A 22,299-nucleotide genomic window follows, 5' to 3' on the forward strand; every position below is an offset into this window, starting at 1 on the left:
AGAACATTTCAAGTCAGTAAGGTACAATTATGATGCGTCACACTAAACAAAATGTTCTAAAGCCTAACCTTACACTCAATAGGTTTACTCCATTATACAGTTACTGTACAGCTGTTACTCCACGAGTACACGGCCATTGTGATGGTTCGATGTGAGATGGGGCCATGCATGGTGACAGAGGAGACCGGTGATAAACGAGACAGGAATGTAATAAATGGCATGTCTGGAATGCATGTGCAGCTCACCTCAAACATCATTCTATAATCAATATAACACCCATGATGCACTCTTCACAACATAAACACTCACGTGACAACAATCTCCTTTGATAACACTTAATATATTTTACTTAAAAAATACACGCGAAAATAGATTATCTGATGGAATTAATGTACTAATGTAAACGGACTCGTATTAATTGTACAAAGTTAACCTGACAATAACAATACTGACTTGTTCCGAGTTAACTTGACAATAACAGTACTGACTTGTAACAAGTGAGCCCTACAATAACAATACTGACTCGTAACAAGTTAACCCTACAATAAAAATACTGACTTGTAGCAAGTTAACCCCACAATAACAATACTGACTTGTAAGAAGTTAACCCTACAATAACAATACTGACTCGTAACAAGTTAACCCTACAATAACAGTACTGACTTATAATAGGTTAACCTTGCGATAACAATACTGACTTATCACAAGTTATCCTTGCAATAACAATGCTGACTGACACCAAGTTAACCTGACAATAACAATACTGACTTGTCCCGAGTTAAATTGACAATAACAGTACTGACTTGGAACAAGTTAACCCTACAATAACAGTACTGACTTATAATAGGTTAACCCTGCAATAACAATACTGACTTGTACCAAGTTAAATTGACAATAAAAATACTGACTTGTAACAAGTTAAACCTACAATAACAATACTGACTTGTGACAAGTTAACCCTACAATAACAATACTTACTTGTAACAAGTTAACCCTACAACAACAATACTGACTTATAATAGGTCAACCTTGCAATAACAATACTGACTTATCACAAGTTATCCTTGCAATAACAATGCTGACTGACACCAAGTTAACCTGACAATAACAATACTGACTTGTTCCGAGCTAACTTGACAATAACAGTACTGACTTGGAACAAGTTAACCCTACAATAACAAGGCTGACTTATAATAGGTTAACCTTGCGATAACAATACTGACTTATCACAAGTTATCCTTGCAATAACAATGCTGACTGACACCAAGTTAACCTGACAATAACAATACTGACTTTTACCGAGTTAACTTGACAATAACAATACTGTCTTGTACCGAGTTAACTTGACAAAAACAATACTGACTTGTACCGAGTTCACTTGACAAAAACAATACTGACTTGTACTGAGGTAACTTGACAATAACAATACTGACCTGTACCGAGTTAACTTGACAATAAGAATACTGACTTGTACCGAGTTAAGTTGACAATAACAGTACTGACTTGGAACAAGTTAACCCTACAATAACAAGGCTGACTTATAATAGGTTAACCTTGCGATAACAATACTGACTTATCACAAGTTATCCTTGCAATAACAATGCTGACTGACACCAAGTTAACCTGACAATAACAATACTGACTTGTCCCGAGTTAAATTGACAATAACAGTACTGACTTGTATCAAGTTAACCCTACAATAACAATCCTGACTTGTAACAAGTTAACCCTCCAATAACAATACTGACTTGTTCCGAGCTAACTTGACAATAACAGTACTGACTTGTATCAAGTTAACCCTACAATAACAATACTTACTTGTACCGAGTTAACTTGACAAAAACAATACTGACTTGTACCGAGTTAAATTGACAATAACAATACTGACTTGCACCGAGTTAACTTGACAATAACAATACTTACTTGTACCGAGTTAACTTGACAATAGCAATACTGACTTGTAACAAGTTAGCCCTACAATAACAATACTGACTTACAATAGGTTAACCTTGCAATAACAATACTAACTTATCACAAGTTAACCTTGCAATACCAATACTGACTAGTACCAAGTTAACCTGACAACAACAATACTGACTTGAACCGAGTTAACTTAACAATAACAATACTGACTTGTACCTAGTTAACTTGACAATAACAATACTTACTTGTACCGAGTTAACTTGACAATAGCAATACTGACTTGTAACAAGTTAACCCTACAACAACAATACTGACTTATAATAGGTTAACGTTGCAATAACAATACTGACTTATCACAAGTTATCCTTGCAATAACAATGCTGACTGACACCAAGTTAACCTGACAATAACAATACTGACTTGTAACAAGTTAAACCTACAATAACAATACTGACTTGTTCCGAGCTAACTTGACAATAACAGTACTGAGTTGTAACAAGTTAACCCTACAATGACAATACTGACTTATAATAGGTTAACGTTGCAATAACAATACTGACTTATAACAAGTTAACCTTGCAATAACAATACTAACTTATCACAAGTTAACCTTGCAATAACAATACTGACTTATCACAAGTTAACCTTGCAATAACAATACTGACTTATAACAAGTTAACCTTGCAATAACAATACTAACTTATCACAAGTTAACCTTGCAATAACAATACTAACTTATCACAAGTTAACCTTGCAATAACAATACTAACTTATCACAAGTTAACCTTGCAATACCAATACTGACTAGTACCAAGTTAACCTGACAACAACAATACTGACTTGAACCGAGTTAACTTAACAATAACAATACTGAATTGTACCGAGTTAACTTGACAATAGCAATACTGACTTGTAACAAGTTAGCCCTACAATAACAATACTGACTCGTAACAAGTTAACCCTACAATAACGATACTGACTTATAATAGGTTAACCCTGCAATAACAATACTGACTTATAATAGGTCAACCTTGCAATAACAATACTGACTAGTGCCAAGTTAACCTGACAATAACAATACTGACCTGTACCGAGTTAACTTGACAATAAGAATACTGACTTGTACCGAGTTAAATTGACAATAACAATACTGACTTGCAACAAGTTAACCCTACAATAACAATACTGACTTGTAACAAATTAACCCTACTATAACAATACTGACTTGTACCGAGTTAACTTGACAATAACAATACTGACTTGTACCGAGTTAACTTGACTATAACATATACTGACTTGTACCGAGTTAACTTGACAAAAACAATACTGACTTGTACCGAGTTAACTTGACAATAACAATACTGACTTGTACCAGAAGTCATGTGTTTTAGATTAGGCCCTAGTATGACTCATTTGCATCATCAATTACGATTAACTTTATAATAATATATTAAATGTAAATGTCATAAATGTATATTATGCTTGGTTACATAATTGCCATATGTCTTTCTAGCACTAATTCATAACCATTTCCTATATACTTACATTACACCTGAGTATTTTATATTATACTTGAGAATTGGATGTCTAACTATCAATACGCCCCTCATTGTAAGCCCCCGAATGGCGAGGATCGATATTCAACCAGATTCATTTCATCCGTCCATATGTTCGAATAGCCTCGTGACTCATATATTTACATACCGGGCCTCAACACAACATCAGATTATTGAGTTTAGTCAGCGATGACGGGTCCCATACCTATTACCAAGTAAGTATGCGCACTATCACTGTTTAAGTGTATAAAGCTTTTTAAGATAATTATTTCAAACTTATTTGAAAGATTTACCTATGCCATGTGTTTTTGGTACTAAATGAAGATGTTTTCTTAAACAATTTAACTCAGGAGTGAGCGGTAAATATTGCGTCGTTTACTTCCTATCATTTCTATGTCATTGCGTGTCGTGTGTTAATATTTTTGTATTTGTTTCTCCATTGGTATGCTGTATAACTATTTAATGATTTAGTTTAAATACAAGTAAACAAAAGTATCAATACTTCTGAAGCAAAGACATGTTGACAATGGATTCGACGGATGTTGTTGTGGATCAGATAACAGTTTTTCTGTACGTGTCCGTTGCAATTTTGATGGTCCCATCTGTTTTATCAAAGACATTTTAGTAACTGCAACTCCACTTTCTTCAATATAACAAATTTGTTTTCGGTTCTATCAGAGGTGATTAAATTTATACTATGAACACATTTTTATTTCTCTTATGACATATCTTATTACAAATCACAATGATATTGATATATTTCTCTGAAAGAAAGTCTGTTATATCTTTGTAAGAATTCAAAAAATGAAATTTCCTGTTTCAGACAAAGATGAATAATGCTACTACAAACATAACAAGTAGTACGTACAACTCCGGTTCAAACCGACAGCGAAATACATATATGCTCATTGGTTTCTCATTCATTAGCCTGCTTATGATAGGAATATTCCTGGCTTTTGTACACCGGAAGTGCAGAAAATCGTCGTCAAGTGCAAAACAGTGGTGTTTATCTTGTTGTTCCCGTCAACCGGAAAATCGGTGTCCTTCTGTGTCGCGAACAGAGGAAGTAACTGGGACGGAACAGGCCACAGCGCAAGTCAAACCGGAACCGGAACATCTCTACGAGAATATTGCGTTTACAGATGACGATGGCAAAATAACAAAGGAAGTCATTGTCAAAGAAAAATGTGTCAATTTTAGATCAGAAATGCCACAATGCTCCGGATTTTGTGATACTGAGGATGATTCAGGAATATCTGATGTTTGTACAAGTCCGAGATGTTCCGAAAGTAATTCTTCGATAGATACCCGATATTTTGCTTATGATAAAAATAACGGATTACATGTGTACTATAATGACGGTTTTGATAACCATAACGAATCGAGAGGAATTATACGTGTGCTAATGCCGGAAAATCTGGACACTGGATATATCCAACAGAAGCGAAATAAAAATGCTCACGTCTATGAGAACATTAACAAGGATCAACACACATATGTGAATGTAGCAAATAAACGGAGCATGTCACCGGCAAGGTCGCAACAGAAGCAGCAGAAACAACAACATTATATGCAGCAACAACGACGTTTCCGTGAGAGTGATGCAGGAGAACATAGCATGCGCATAAGACACCCGGATGTTTATACAATACAGCCAAAGTACAATACGGATCCTAATTACGAGAATTTAAAACCAGAAAAAAGACTAGAGCATCTCCGATCAGACTCAGTATATTATGTAAATGACCATAGTACCGACAGGGCGTTAGAAGCTCTTGGAAACAGCTTTCGGCGTTCACAGCGGAAATGGCAGCAGAACAGTCTGTCACACGATGTGTCGTCACCAAGTAATACTTATATAGACATTAGTGGGAAAGAAAGCCCCCCGTCTAAAGCACGTCATATGCGTGGCTTCTACAGAAACTCACCGGGTAGAAGGTATACCGGCCCCCGTAGACTTTACAATAACTCTTCGTCTGAGAGCAGCCCTCTCCCGACCAGTCAGGTACGAGAAAGGGAAAAACGTCTTGTGACGCAATATGTTAAGGCTGCCGATGGTACATTACGTGCCATAACGTTACATATGTGAGCACATGGAATATTACCATGTGACATCGAAGGAATTATGAATGTAACTTGTGATCCTATTACCTTCATCTTTGGCTAGGGGAAGCTCTGTGTGTAAATCAAACTTCAATGAGTGCCTTATAAACGTAAATATACTTTAAATAAACGCAATATCGACGTCATATTACGTTGAATAGTGTCAATAATGTCATTAGTTATGTCCTACAATGACACATCACTGAAGGATAATCGACGAAGTGTTGTCTATATGGTCATATATATTTCAGTATTATTAGAAAGAAACATATCATCTTAATCTTACCTGTATTGTGTATATTAAAAACCATAATGATGAATAATTTTACATTGTGTTTTTGACCTGAAACAAATATTGGTTCCACACTCCGAAGACATTGGATGACCAGGCAAGGTACAGGTCATATCAAATTAATTGGGAGCGCTTTAAATTGGTTATATATCGTTATAGAAGTTAGATCGTACAAAATATGCAAGTCCACAATGTTTTGTAACGTCGTACTAAATTTAGTTACTAATATGACTTCATGATTCTCTGTTGATTTTTTTAAAACTGTTGGACAATGGAGTCGTGTGCGGGAAACTTAACATAGTGTGTAATTGTTATGAGACGTAATCTCCTCCAACTTGTGTCCATTGGTGATCACTTCATCTAACTCTGGTTAGGTAATTTTCAGATTTCATAATACACACGAAAATACTTAGACCAAACTACAACTGTATGTTATAGAAATCGTCGGCTGTCAAAACCACTGACGTCATTATGTCCTATAACAAACGAGTTTTCGCCATATGTACATAAACATCAACAAGGTTATTGACTTTCTGATTTGAGAAACAATAGTCGGTGTTTTGACATCTGTTTTATGATTTATCTGTGTAATGAAGCATGCATTTGAGGGAAAAGCCACTCCTAAATACAGGACGGGGATTTTTAAAATGTTTCCAGATGTCATCGTGAACGCGATATCTCAGAACTATCTTAGTATCAACATATCATCTGTCAAAGTGTTTTGTCAAAAGATTACACACACCAATAGTTTTCCACGTCAGATCAAAAGCGTGTGTCAGTTTAGTAATAATAAAGGACGGAAAAACAAATGTGTCCAGTGTAAAATATTAACAACTCCCTCATTAAGGAAAAGTCAATATTATATATTATAGTAGATAGGAAACTGATATTCGGACAATAAAACGTAAATACAGTTATCCTGATTGCAAAACAACCTATTAATACAGCATGCTATCTAAAAACAAATTATAATAGACCGACATATATTATAAACTTCCAAATGAATTGGAAAACGGCGGAAACTTTTCGATATCTCATGAATTCTAAATTTGCTGACAATATTCCAGATTTCCTTATACTTAATGCTATGATTACCTATCGTATGTTCCTGACATAATATTTGTTCACTATTCATATATCATTATACATGTATATTGATATGACCAAAGGGCAGCACGCAACTTCTGTCCATCAGCCATTAGTATATCAGTCATAAAATTTGTGTCGCAGTATGGATTCAGTGATATATTTCGAATGCTGACAGATGCAGGTCTCTTGTTAGTGACGTTAATTTGCTTGACTTTTACCTAGATGTAATTAGTCGGTGTCGATGAAATAGAAGCCGCTTAACTCTGAAGGGAACATCTGGTCTTATTTTTCCTTTTTCAAATGGTTCTTTGTTAAACTTTCCTTCGATAATATCGTTTTCCTAGTTCTATTGATTTTGAGCTAGAATTTCGGTTTTGTTTACTCTCCAGTACACGTATTCTTTTTCTGATTTCCTTCAGGTCTACTTAAATTTGAAAATAAAACACATTCTATGGCCAGTTGATAACTGTAGGGATAAAAGTCAACTATATGAGACATTTTCAAATGTATATTACATTACAATGTATCTGCAAGTGTATATAACATTAATTATTTTCCATTCTTAAAATAAGACTCTAAAAACAAATACTAGAAAATAAGTACTTGATACATTGGCTGCACTTATATATTTTAGCTCCAGCTACATGGGCTATAGTTTGCTCTACGTGAACATCTTTCACTTTGACAATTGTGTGCGAGATATGTTCTACTGGTGCGTTGTTTATGCATGTCCATATATTCCGTCTTTTCGTATTGCTGAGTTATCTGCCCTTGTGAGCAGGCATTGATTGTTACGTCATTTGTGTGTGAGAGTAACGTCATAATTTTTTGAGAAAACGACGTAATTTTCTCGCACAAACCATTGACGTAACAATCAATACCTGCTCACAAGAGCAGATAACTCTGCAATACGAAAAGACGGAATGGCGAAACGCTAATGTATGCGTTATTTTCCTGTCCCTTTACACCCTTACATTGGTTTGTGTTTGTTGGACTTAATGGTGTACACCATTCTTAGTTCAGTAGATTGTCGTATACATGTATATAGCTATGGTCTGGTTTTAACAATGAAATGGTATTCACTGGTCACATTTTTGTAAAAACCTTTTCCATCATAAATTATTTGTAAATATCGAAAAGATGCGGGCATCTTCATAGTTTATGTTATTTGTATACAGTCAGTTATTTAAGTTTTATGTTCTGTTAAGTATGTGTGTTGTCAATTGGTTGAATTAATAGTCAATGCTGTATAAACGTTGTCACTTGATTAAGTTATTTTTGTATGTACGGTGTCATTTATTTCATTTAGTACATGTATTTATGTTGCATTATGTTGTCCCTTGGTGATATTGTAATGATGTACATTGTATGTACGTTGTCGCTCTATAACATCAAGGGAAACAAGTCAGAGATATAAGTTCACGAATAGATTATGAATAAATAATTCATTTGAATATATCAGTCGTTTAGTTTGTTTATAAAGCACCAAACACGGAAGTGATGGTCAACAGATAAAGATAGCCGATACATACCCCGGTTTACAGTCGTCAGGAAGGTTGTTATATGCCCCATACGGTTAATGGGTACAGCGGGTACGACAAATTGCCAACATTAACAAAATAGATCTTGATTTTTTTTTCTATAAATAGAACAGACTCTGAAGTAATGCATCATTGTAAACTCCAAACAAGGGAGGTTTGGATGTTACTGCTTAGAAAATGAAAGTTAACGTCACTCTTGCATATTGACATTTTCCTTTGGGGTACTAGTATTTTGTTTCTATTCCTCCTGTACAGCATCATGTTAACGTAGACCTTATAATGAACGTGTCCCTATAATAACAGGGACTGCTATTTGTGAAGTGTATAGGTCCAGGACATTGTTACCTGTACTAACTGTCAGGCTGCCTTTTCACGCCACCCGTCTGGGTACTTCTAAAATCGTTACGAATAAGGTAACCTGGAAAAAATAGGTATTAAATGGTGGTGTGGAATGTATACATCATAAGATATTCGAGGGGAAATGTTAAGTAAAACAATATTTACATGCTGTTATGAATTTGAACGTTGTTAATACTATATCATCTCTGATAAAAATGATGATTCAAACACATACATGTTTTCCCTCCAAAATAAGTCTATCTGGCAATGACAAATTTGTTACAGAGACACTACGAGGAAAGCTTTCATATAAACCCCTACCATATCTTACTATTTTTCTAGATATGTCAATATTAAATGGGGTTTCAAGAAAACAGCAAGAGTAAAATTTTACAAGCAGATGATCCCCCTTCTATCACCAGACGTCTCAGTATACCTGTTTGAATAAAGGGTTAGGACCAAGTACATTCACCAGCGTGAAACAGGATCAATGGGTATTTTAATACAGAAATAGAATAATAACAACACAACTATACACATTATCCGACTTCCGCGACATTCGTTTTGTCTAAGGGGTCCTACCTTTCACACAATTTTTATAGGACTGTCACTATGGTAAATCACTGAGGTTTTTAACATGAACTTTAGGAATTGGTATATCATCTTTATCCAAAACATCGCAACCTGTAAGATCTCAAGTCTGCTGCCAGATTGCTCAACCTATGGATAATGTCGATTCCCTGGGCTTGATACGAAGACCACTGCTTGCTTTATAATGATAAACAATAATAATCACTATTTGTGTTGGAAACATTTTATTTTTGCATACGCTTCACCTTCTGACGGGGTACATGTAATACTAGCCATCGAAAAGTCACACAAAAACTCTTCACTGGTTGAGCAATATAAACCTTATACAATCCATTTTATGAAATTGAAGGAAATAGTAAGAACAAAAACTCTATATAAACCACGTGGTGTCCGCCACGTTTAAACCACGCTGCAGTCGGCTACTCTGTATAGCGAACATTTCAAAAGGATATATTAAAACTATTCCTGTTGAAATTTTCGAAACTGACTTTGGGTTATAAAGGGTCATATTATGGTTGTTATGTATGACTAAATATAAATACTTATTAATCAGACAAAAAAACTTTACATATTGTTGTTGTTCAAAATTCTATCCATTTTTGCTGATGAGGTTTTAGCCATCCTGACTTTATCCCTTCCTTCAAGATAACTTAACCAAAACGGCGGTTTTACCTTGAATTATACACATAGAACATATTTTCATTAAGCTTTTTAGAATTAGTTTCTGTTGTTTTTAAATTCAACTTGCATAAATGATGATATATCATTCAATTTCAGCTCTAATTGCCTTCTTTGATTGTTTTCATTTTTTATATTGTGCGAAACCAACATTGGTCATTCATGATTAATCAAATACGTATATAATAATTCAATTATTAAAAACCACAGCACGGCACTGTGTTGTATCTTTAATTTGAGCAAGATCCTTCACTCCGCTTGCCCCAGTCAACTCAGCTGTAAATGAGTATGTGGTTAGGCAGCGCTAGAATTGTTGAATGCTAGCTGTTAGCGCTGAAATGGCAGCACCATCTGCATGCTCCCCAGGGAGTTGAGAAAGATATTGGCTGGTTGCAAAGGCCCTATAACCACGGATTATAATCTGTGAACCGCTTTAAGACGATCTACGTACTATAGGTTGTTACAAAGCTGTATATAAGAACCTCGAATTGTTATTATTGATATTAAATAAATTCAGTTATAAATTTATTTTGCTGTCAATATAAGTGAAAAAAAAAGAGAAGATTGTTAATTTAATAATGCTTTAAAACCATTTTGATCAAAGTTGGTCAAATCGGGGATTTTGAGTAAAAGCTATTATCCTAATCGATACCAAAAAGAATGAAAAAAACTTTCCCCAATGTTGATTCTTTGAGACTTTCTCACAATCTGTTGTGGAAACACTCTTGTGTGCGCCAACGACGTGAGCTTCATGAGAAGCACGCACGTGTCCGTAAGAAACTCCTGTCAAGCCCTGCAATGAAGTATCTACCACCTAGGAACTGCAGACACTTGCCAAATTTGGGAAATATCATGTGCAAAAAATGTATATAGTAATTGATGCTGTACGAGAGCAATATTACAAAGTGAATTAATTGTCTAACAGTCTAGAAATTTTAGTGTTGATACCATAGATCACATGCGGGTAGGATTAGTAGGGTCCCAGGCTCCAGAGAGGCTGGCTTTGCTGGATACTCTCCAAGCTTGGAATTGTATTTGGAAACAACGTATTTTCTCCTCAGTTTTACCAAATCGCTGTTACTAACAGTATCAACATACTCAACGTTTGACTTACAGCGTCACTACTACATCTACTAGCGAACACAGTGATGAACTGACAAGTCAAGTCAAGTCGAGTAAATTGTATTTAAAAGTCGGTACATGGTTAAACAAGGCAACACACGTCTATGGAAGGCTTTTACAACCAACTATATAACAAATAGAAACAGAGCTAGCATTATATAAAACATAACAAGCATGCAAATCTATGACATTGTTAAACAGAAAAAATGTTAAGCGTATAAAAGATAGGTAGTGTGTGATTCCAGAATGAAAAATTTCATAATAAATTTAAGCACATACATTACGGTTAAAATTATTTAAACAAACAGTCAAAACAAGGTGGCTAGTACAGTGCCCCCAGATCCTTAGCTTTCCAAAGGTTGAGGGGAATTCTACCAGCGATGTCCCGCAGAGGTTCCATCCACCACTGCCCATAAAACATTCTGGAAAAACACACTTAGACTATCACATATTGCATTCAATAAATTTACAACACATAAATAAATACTACATTAAAAGCACATATTGGCCTGCCACTGCCAGCATAGAATACAAACAAACCAAACCTGAATTGAAATTAAAAGAAATAAAACAACGTTTTATAAGTAGCACATATAATTTACATAAAATAAATAGCAAACAACACAAACAGCACATGATAAATTATATACACGTAAAAATCCAGCAAGCATAAGGACTAACTAAAAGCTTTGACGCAGAATGGATAAAACGGGATACGACAAAGGGAGTGAACTCGTCTGCACATCGCACAGTGGCAACTTTCACCAATCTAAGTTTTTATCATTTTCCTAAAGTCATTAAAAGATGTAGATAATCTGACCTGCTCTGGCAGGGAGTTCCATGACGAGGCAGCTAAAAAAACTTAGACTATTTGTTCCATACTCAACAGTTGTGCTTCTAGGAACTTCTAAATTTGTACTGTACAAATGTACCTGAAATTATAAGATGAAGAATCTTCAAGAATATAATCCTGTAAATAACAGAAGCTTCGTCCATTTAAAACTTTAAAGGTTTTTGTATAGCTACTTGTCTGAGTCTACTTAATTGTAAAGTGTTACCTTTCAAGTTTCTGGGTGTTTGCTTTGGAGCAAAAATGCCATATGAGTGGACAAAAATTAAAACTTGACAATATCAAAGCATGATAGACAGCTTTGCGACAATGTACATTTTCATCTGTCACTCCGGCTTTGCTCGATATAAATGGACGAATATAGTGGGCCAAGAGTCACGCCGCTCAAAATATAATTTGATGGCCTGTCTTTTTTATAATTTTGTTACGTAATTTCTTTCTCTACTGTACAGGTTCCAGTTTTTGTCTGATTTACAAAGATTAAAGTACGAAATAAACTGTGCTTGTGACTTACGCTTTCCGGAGTGAACCATTCATAAAAGATCTCGGGTTTTCTTTTGATATATTTTTGTTTGTTTGGAATATGCCGATCAATGATTTCAGCAAAAAGCCCAATAAACATAGTTTGGGTAATCAAAAATGTGGGCAACATGAAATCAGAGACGTAATATATACGGGACCATGCATGGTCAAGATCGGCACACAATTGATCAACATCAAGTCACGGAATTCGATTAGCTATTTAGGTTGGGCTAATTAAAACCCCACTATATCCAGTGGTCAATGTTATACTGCAAGTATATTTAAACTCAACACGTAGGCTAGGCCTATAGACTTATAGAATCCCTCATCAGTCTTACATTAATATACAGTAGATAAATCAATAATAAACGCGAGTGTTATATATACCTGTAATTTTCAACAAGAGCATGGTATTATTAAAAGAACCAGTACGTCAATAAATAATCTGACAATAAAGAAACAGAATGACGTACAATTTACATATATCGATATCTTAATGTATATTCGGGAATTTTGGCGACGTTTCCGGAAATATTTTAGACATTTTGCATCTAAGTCTTTTAAACACTTGCAGCCTACATGAGAAAATATGGCACATTTCAAGCTTAATAGTGTTCCGAAAAGGCGGTTGTGTGAATCAGTTTCGCATTGTTGTGAAACAACGCACTTGAATATAACACGAACAACACACAATTGAATATGTGAATTGGCACACGGTGATTATTTTTTAGTAATGTGAACTTAGCCACGACTCATACACACCATACATCATTGTTTAATCACAGGGGTTCGTCACAAATGTCTAAAAATGTGCTGATATGGGTCACAGCACACAAAAGCATACATACACTTGCAGCTGTATGCTTATGTGTGATGTGACCCATATCAGTATACAGCAATGTTTATTTCAACAGTATACTTTGTGTTCTTCATTACGTAGAAGATAGAACAGAATGTACAAAGGCAGAATGTATGCCCTGTTGTTTGATCAGTTAATGTCCCAGGTTCATTATTTCGAAATCAGTGAATGAACTTACTATTTGAGTATCTCCTCTTTAGGAATTTGACGCCGGGCGTTCATATTTTATCATCCGAATTTAGACGACGCGATGGAATAACAATGCAACTGCTCAACTGAATGTGTCCTATAAGTATTCAATTTAGAGACTTATTCTAAATAAATAAGTTTGAAATAAATTGAAACATTCTAATTTCCAATTTACTGATCAGTTAGCGTATTTTTGTTCCCCAGTAGGCCTATAGTTTCTCAAATTTCATTAAAAAAAAGATATTTTTTCTTAAAAGTTTTCATAATTGAAATTCTGTACATATTATTTCAATACATTTTTAATATGCCTATGATATCATTTATTACGAATAAAATATGCTTTATCAGTACTGCGTCTTAAGCTTGTGACCATTATATGAAACATCAATGCATAGAAAAATGTGTTTATTAAGTTCAAATTCCATGTTACACAACTTTTATTATCTGATGATTTGCATTTATATACGAATGCTTTCATATTTATACACTGAATCTAGATCAGAAAAGTTACATGACATATATTACTGATTCTTAATATATTAATGCATCAGATCTATAAATAGAAATTGCTGATGTTTCTGATTTTGGAAATAAGTCACAATGATTGGATGGTAAATTATCTTGCCACATCTATTATTACACAGTTCGTGTATATAGGATATAAATTATATACACACATTATATATACATGTACTTCTTTGCTTATATGAATGTATACATTATTTGTAAATCACATGTGAAGGTATCTGACCAATAGCTTGAGAGATATTTTACCTTTGGCAGTGCCATTCCTTATACCATGCATACACATTCATGCAAGTCATTATCCTGTAATTCTTATTATTTTTCAGAGTGCTGAATTAATCATTGTGTTGTGAGACTCAATGACCCTGAGTACAACTGTATTTAAGTTTTTATTTACACAACTTTGAAAGATGAGGCGAAATGAAAAGGGAATTTTGGGAGTGAAAAAGGATCCCAGGAATTTGATGCTATTTTCATTTCAAGTGAGGGAAGGTGAAGAATGGCCGTCTAGTGACTCCGGTGACTCTGACTATCAACCAAGTGATGATGGAACCCATAAACCAAACACAAAAATTGAACCAGAACGCAGTGTAAGGTAAGAAATCTTGTATCATCTGAAGGGAACTAATCATCGTTGTATTACTTCTTGTTGGAAAACAAACATAGTCCATGTAGTAACTGTAATTTTGTTTTCTTAGACCTGGGTGTCCAATTTTGCAATAAGAGTCTACATACACACCAGCCCACAGGCAGATTTGAAAAATTCTTAAGGACAACCTATATTTTATAGTACATTAAAATATTGAAATATTGAAAAGCTTTACTAGCAGGCCATCTGATGTTTTGGATACTGTATGTTATAATGTTAAGTTTGGTGCATGTACCATTATTTCTTTGAAATTACTACATTGATAAAAGATAAAATGAGCAAACAGAGTTAGGGAAACCTAAAGTAGAACAAGAGCGTGTTGCACCTTGGTTTGCTTGATACCCTAATTAGGCTGATGTAATAATAATAATAATTCAAGGTTCTTATATACCGCATTATCACAACCAAGTACGTAGGTCTTCTCAAAGCGGTTCACACATTATTATCCGTGGTTATAGGGCCTTTGCAACCAGCCAATATCTTTCTCAACTCCCTAGGGAGCATACAGCCGGAGCTGACATTTCGGCGCTAACAGCCACTATTCAAAAATTCTAGCACTGCCCAACCACATACACATTTACAGCTGAGTAGACTGGAACAAACAGATTTAAGTAACTTGCTCAAAGATACAACACAGTGCCGTGCCGTGACTCGAACACGCAACCCTTCGGTCACGTGTACAGCGTCCTACCACTAGACTACTGTGCCTCCTTATTACTTGTACATGTGTTTGTTTAAGAAAATAAAGGGAAAGAAACCTACATACAATGCACAGGCAACATAATCTTTCAATGATGGACACCTCTGGGATCTTGTTTTAATCTTACCTGATATACATAATGTATACTGAACAGTTGTATTAGTATTATACTGTACCTTCACTCTGTACCTCACAGGAAAAAATCAAAAGTGAAGAAAAGTGTGAAAAGGGCAAAATATAGTTCAACCAGGAGTCCCCCTGGTGCAGCCTCAAAGAATGATCTTGGTGTAAACTGCCCTAGCCTTCCATCAGAAATCTGGCTCAAAATATTCAAAGATGTTGTCAACGTTAGTGGCCCTTTGCCATTTCTGTGCAGGTAAGAATAGGCATACCTACAGTGTAAAATACTTTCTGAATGGCCATGTAAGCATATATCAATGTCTTTATTCACGAAAGTAATATGTGGCTGCAGTACATGCTAAAGGCAGATAACTAACAGTAGAATCAGTAGATTGTCATTGTATTTTGTTCACTAGTCTAGCTCTATAAATAAATATAGAGTCTGGAATAATAGATTAAATTTTTTGATGTACATTTTATTTGTCTATTTAAAAAAGATAATGATAGTTGAAGCTTTTAGAAAGATTGTAGTGATCATATTGAAGTTGTATGTGTTGATGGCATTCTGATATTTTCATTGTTGCAGGAGTAAGTATGTCCTGTGGTAGGACCTCTGAGTCCATGTGTCTACGTTGTAGAACAGCTCGTGTGTGTACCCTGTGGTATAACCTCTATATTCACCAGTCCCTGCCATGTTGTAAGGTATAAGGTGTGGAGCCTGTGATAGGATCATGGTTAACACCAGTCCCTGTCGTGTTGTAAGGTATAAGGTGTGTAGCCTGTAATAAAATCTCAGTTATCACTAGTCCCTGTGTCTGTGTGTTGTAGGGTAGTGTGTGTGTACCCATGTCTAATATGGTTAAGGGTTGTAAGTGTGTGTACCCTGTGGTAGGACCTCCATACTCGCTAGTGTCTGTGTGTTGTAGGGGAGTGTGTGTGTACCCATGTCTAATATGGTTAAGGACTCTAAGGGTGTGTACCCTGTGGTAGGACCTCCATACCCGCTAGTCCCTTTGTCTGTGTGTTGTAGGGTAGTGTGTGTGTACCCAGTCTAATATGGTTTAGGGCTGTAAGGGTGTGTACCCTGTGGTAGGACCCCCATACTCGCTAGTCCCTGTGTCTGTGTGTTGTAGGGTAGTGTGTGTGTACCCATGTCTAATATGGTTAAGGACTGTAAGGGTGTGTACCCTGTGGTAGGACCTCCATACCCGCTAGTCCCTGTGTCTGTGTGTTGTAGGGTAGTGTGTGTGTACCCATGCATGTCTAATATGGTTTAGGGCTGTAAGGGTGTGTACCCTGTGGTAGGACCTCCATACTCGCTAGTCCCTTTGTCTGTGTGTTGTAGGGTAGTGTGTGTGTACCTTGAGATAGCATCTCTGTATTCACCAATCACTGTATCTATATTGTAGGGAAACAAGGGTATGTACCTTATTGTAGGACATGTGTACTCACCAGTACAGTACTTGTTGTTGTATACATGTTGCAGGGCAGCAAGGGTGTGTTCCCTGTTTCATGACCTCTGTACACATCACTCCTTGTGGAGAAGTGTGGACCTATCGTTTGGCTGGATCAAGTCTACAGACAGAACACTAAATTGGCTTTGTGACAACAGACTTCAGCACACTAAGGAGATTAGCCTGTCTGGCTGGAAGACATTGACCTCACCAGCAGTTAAAGATCTGATGATCAAATGTTGTGATTTGACCAGTATTAATCTATCTTACTGCAACAAGGTCACCGCAGATGGCTGGATGTCTCTAGCCAACCACTGTAGCCGTCTGTCAGATTTAGATGTATCCTTCTCTAGTGTAAGTATGTCAGTTAGTGGAATTATTTCATTCAATCTTAGTTGTTTTTTAAGGCCTTTTTGTAAAACTGTAAAGAAAGGAAATACATGTATGAGAGAGAGAAAATATGAGAGAAAGACAAATAACAGACATAATATATATATGTATATACAAGAAAGATACATCACACATACATGTACACATAAATACATGCAATCATTAAAAACAATAATCAGGAATCTATACATTCTGCGAGTCCATGGCCTGGTCAAAATCTGTTTCTTTCGTATTGAACATTTCATGTTTATATTTATGATCAGATACAAGTGCCTGCTGTCAAGGCTCTTGTAGGGAAATGTGGCGACCACCTCAAACAGCTCAATGTCGGCGGAAACAATCTGACTGGATTTCAAAGTGTGCTGATAGCACTCAAGGTATGCTTTGATAAGGAGGGGGGAGGCAATGATCTGAAAGGTTTCAACAATATTATATCACTCATGGTTTGATAAATATTTTAAGGGGCTAGTGGAGGCAACAGTCTGATGGGCTTCAACAATATGGTGACAAATCAGATTGACAAATGCGTGAAAGTGAAGTGAAGTGAAAGAATTTGATAAAATTCAAAACTATTTTTATTAAGTAATATATCATTACAAATACATTTAATTTATTTAATGATCCTCATACATTGTATAGATATATATGTTGATGTAAGGTTTTTACTCTTCGAAACAGAGTTTCTTTATGTTAAATTCTGAAACAAATGAATTACACTATTATTTCAGTTTGTTTAAGGTGGTTTTTTATCAACTTGAAGGACCTTTTTTTTTTTTCCAGAAATGTCCAAATCTCCAGTTGTTAGATGTATCCAATGTACGGTTTTCCTCAGATTTTATGGCGTTTGATATAGAAAAATTTCAGCTTGCATGTCCAAAAATGAAAGTTCTTCGATTAGCAAACTCCAAATTCCGAGCTCCAGAAGTATCAAAGAGAGTACAGGTAACTAAATGTATTAACTATCTCCTCAGTCTCATCATTGTTGTCTGCGTCCAAATTTATTGATCAATACTGTTAATCAGGGGAGTTTTACCATTCTTTGGCCTTTTTGCCCTTGACCTATAGTATGAATTTAACATATGTGCCAACATTGGGATTGATGTAGTTTTAAAGTATAGATCAAGACTAGTTTAACTGTCAACCAGTTGGGCAGGGCAAAGCTATTGCTGATTACAGGGGCAAAGGTAATCCAAAATTACACTAATTTAGGTATAAGGTGTCATACAAAATATTGCTGACATTCTGGGGAATTTCATTTAATGCTGTCACAAAGAATAAGCCTACATGTTGATGAAATATAATATGCAGTACTGTACCATGTAATATCATTACTTTGTAGAATGAGTCCCCAGGCTTTCCAGACTTGGAGGAGTTGAGTCTGGCTGTACACACAGCCAAAGTGGGGGCGGGTCTTGCCATACACGACAATTTTTATCAAAGGTTTGTAAGCTGTTCCCATGTGGTTGCCTGCTGTAACCTAACATTATTTGCTCTCGATGTAACAGCCTCCATCTAAATCCACATTTTTTTTAAAGCTTTTCAGTGACAATTTTCACTCAAAAATTGTGACTTTGAAGCCATATATGTAACAATTAAACCATTGATTTTCATACCTCTAAAAAGCAATTTTCATTTTTGTCTCATAATACAGATGACATTTTACTATGAATCGGGTGCTGTCTGATAATTCAGTGTCAAAACAAAGTGTATATGAATCTAAAAGACATCAAAATCACACTGGCCTGAGGACATTACGTTAATTTATATTTACGATGGAGAGTAAATGTATGTTTATATTTATTAAGGAGAATAAATCACTATCTAATTTTGAATAACAATTCTTGGTCTATCAAACTCTTGTAAGTGTTGTAATTCTCATACTGCAGTCTTGATATATGCATTGTCAGAAATCTTAATGTCACTGGATAGATTTTTTAAGCTGAATTTTAAAATCATGTTATGAAATGTTGCTTTATAGAATCCTGAAGTCATCATATAGCCTAAAGCTGCTAGATCTGAGAGGTTTGAGTCAGATCACGACCTTGGGGCTGGCATCGCTCCCTGTCACTGACCTTGAATCACTCTACCTCTCAATGACCTCCCTTGCTTCACGCAATAACAATGTGGATGTCGTCCTGCACAAGGTAACGATGACAGCTTTTCAGTTATAACAATTTTTACAGATTCTTCACAATTTCATATATATGATAAGTTTTATTATGAATACCTTAACCCTTTTACCCCTAGGTAACTTGAGTAGACTCTACCATGCATTCATCTGGGCGAGTCCATGATGGTCTACAGTGGTGAAAGGGTTAAGGCAAGTAGATTTAACACAGTTTTGCTAAACACTATTGATCTATGCCTTTGTCAAATCATTCTCTGTATATCTAAATTTGAACGAATATGTATTGTAAAACAAATGTTTTATTTGTTGTTTCCATAACCTAAAGTGAGTGACACTCAAATTTATAATTGTGACATAATTTCATTTGTACTAGTGACACTGATGTGACATTGAAAAAGGATGAAAAAGCACAAGTCAGTTTACTCTCTAACTTAGAAATGAGTCTGGTTGTTTTCACACATGAATGCGCAAAGGATATACTGGTTTAGACACGGGCGTCAACAGATCCAACAAATAACAACACTGCGTTCTTATCATACTAGGCAAACAATTTAGGAATCATGTTTGGTAACAGCAAATTGATTGTGATTGGCAGATTGCAAAAAAACTATTAATTTAAGCATAGCTAAATACATAAATGTAAAACTGAGAAAGTCCCCACAAATATATGATTTTATGCTGAACTAGATACTTTTTAGCTTAAAAATATCATTCAATATATTTGCACGAGGACAATTATTATAAGCATATTATTATTGGCAGTGTCCAAAAAATGTTGGGGGACAATAAAAAAAAAACCTAGAAATAATCATCCAATTTACAATAAAAAAACCAAGAGAAAAAAAGGAGGATTATCATGATAATATGAGACAAGTAAATGCATTACAGACTGACATTCATGTTGTAGTGGCGCCACAGCCTCAAGGTAGTGGACCTGTCATGGAACACATTCCAGGAAAACGTGCTTGACGCTGCATTTGAGGTGTATGTTGGTCTACCCACAACCACACGACACAAACTGCGCTGGATTAACTTCGCTGGGACTGCTGTCACTTTGACCACAGTGAGGTAAGGGCTGTAACTGCAAATTTCTAGAATGATACAATAATTTCTCCACCATTAATAACAATGAGAAATTCAATATCCTGTCCTAAACCGCTATACAAAGGTTGTATATATATATAGGGTTCATTTCATTTCTACAATTTTTCCTGCATTTATTCTGTCGTACAGTTATATAATTCATGTCTGTTCTGAACTGTACCATTTAGGCGTAGATCCCTGACAAGCTTAAGTTCTGAATTAAATTTCGAACTGTTGGGTAGAATTTTCATTTCCCCCATACCTACGATATTCAGCCTCACCCTGTCACTTTGATAACACAGACTGCTGCTAGACAACTGTTCAGACTTGGAGTACATAAATCTGTCATCCTGTCGCGGACTTCCCAGAGGCATGAAGAGAGAATACAGTCAGGGCCAGATCAGTCAGCTTCGGAAGGAAGTTCAACTGGAGGAAGGATCCAACGGTGATGCAAGCACTGATTCTGATTAAATAGATTAATCTCAGAACTTCAAATGAGCTCATTATGAATCATTTCAGGAAAGTGTAAACATTTTGTTTCATGTCAAGGCAGCTAAAGAAGGAAACTTATTTTGTTAAAAATGTTTGCAGCAGCTATCATAAGAAAGTATCATGTGCTAATGTTCCTGCCTTATTTGATCAACTCACATGTGTGGACAGGAAGGTACAATCTGATATTGTCTGCCATAGTGAAAAAAACAAGGTTACTGGAAAACCTTGTAGCAGTGGTGATCATTGTTGTGAGGATACAACATGTGTTTGTTGGTTATCACGTTTATCTGACTCAAGTTAGTTAATTTGCAAATTGTATACAGACACGAGGTTACAGGGAAACAATTGCCATAACGTGTCGAAAAGCATTGTAATTTGTTACTTGACGTCATCATAAGGAGATTGATCAATGATTTACCAGGTATGTAGTAAACATTGACATGCAACACATGTTTTTCATTATGAGTTTTATACACTGATATGCGATACGTGTAAATCATTGTAACTGTTATGGTATATTTATTATATTTTTTGAAATTGTATTAAATGGATACAATCAAATGAAATGCAATCTGAAATAAATACCAGATGAAATACATATCAGTCTTGTGATATTTTGTGTGAAGTGAAATATGTTTTATGAATCTTTAGAGGTTTTCACCTTTTTTCTACTATTCATAGAACGCTCTGATTGGTTATTCTGCATGGAATATATTCTGCACGGAATTATGTACTCAGTAGTTAAATTTTGACCCAAAACATTGTTTCAATGACCTAAAAGTGTGTCATAACTTTTGATACAAGGACATAGAGCATGTATTTTTACACGTTACTATATTTATGTGACGTGTTTTAATTGTAACTATATATGCAGTGTACTTGCAGTGGTCTTATAGCTTCATGCTTTGAGGAATTTCCCATTACCTCAAATGGTAGAGCGGAGGACTTGGAAACGATGGGTTGCTGATTCGATCCCAGGAGAAACGTATCATGCATTTGAAAAATTGGATGCGAGCCACTCTCCCTATATTTATCTGATGAATGTTTATGAAATGATAACTGTTAGTTAGCTTGATCTCCACAGAGATATGTTATCAGACCACA

General features: G+C 35.5%; 2 protein-coding genes across 2 annotated transcripts; both read left to right on the forward strand.

The window, feature by feature from the left end:
* Nucleotides 1-3,643: 3,643 nt before the first annotated feature.
* LOC110461804 lies at nt 3,644-7,748 on the forward strand. The gene is made up of 2 exons (XM_021515474.1): nt 3,644-3,694; nt 4,303-7,748. The coding sequence occupies exon 2, from the start codon at nt 4,309-4,311 to the stop codon at nt 5,566-5,568; it is 1,260 nt and encodes a 419-aa protein (XP_021371149.1). The 5' UTR covers nt 3,644-3,694; nt 4,303-4,308; the 3' UTR covers nt 5,569-7,748.
* Nucleotides 7,749-13,193: 5,445 nt separating this feature from the next.
* Nucleotides 13,194-21,787, forward strand: LOC110461822 (F-box/LRR-repeat protein 6-like). Its single transcript, XM_021515510.1, has 10 exons — nt 13,194-13,322; nt 14,506-14,774; nt 15,725-15,904; nt 17,135-17,456; nt 17,756-17,869; nt 18,273-18,434; nt 18,832-18,932; nt 19,471-19,636; nt 20,528-20,688; nt 21,006-21,787. The coding sequence occupies exons 2-10, from the start codon at nt 14,590-14,592 to the stop codon at nt 21,172-21,174; spliced, it is 1,560 nt and encodes a 519-aa protein (XP_021371185.1). The 5' UTR covers nt 13,194-13,322; nt 14,506-14,589; the 3' UTR covers nt 21,175-21,787.
* The last annotated feature ends 512 nt before the right edge of the window (nt 21,788-22,299 follow it).

The sequence above is a fragment of the Mizuhopecten yessoensis genome, unplaced genomic scaffold (assembly GCF_002113885.1).
Source record: "Mizuhopecten yessoensis strain PY_sf001 unplaced genomic scaffold, ASM211388v2 scaffold10685, whole genome shotgun sequence".
NCBI classification, from domain to species: Eukaryota; Metazoa; Mollusca; class Bivalvia; order Pectinida; family Pectinidae; genus Mizuhopecten; species Mizuhopecten yessoensis.

Excerpts from the sequence above, each read along its gene's own strand:
- LOC110461804 (XM_021515474.1), top strand. The coding sequence starts at position 4,309 with ATGAATAATGCTACTACAAACATAACAAGTAGTACGTACAACTCCGGT.
- LOC110461822 (XM_021515510.1), top strand. The coding sequence starts at position 14,590 with ATGAGGCGAAATGAAAAGGGAATTTTGGGAGTGAAAAAGGATCCCAGG. Across the intron at positions 18,435-18,831 it reads AAGTATCAAAGAGAGTACAG|AATGAGTCCCCAGGCTTTCC; the intron begins GTAACTAAATGT and ends ATTACTTTGTAG. Across the intron at positions 20,689-21,005 it reads GTCACTTTGACCACAGTGAG|ACTGCTGCTAGACAACTGTT; the intron begins GTAAGGGCTGTA and ends TTGATAACACAG.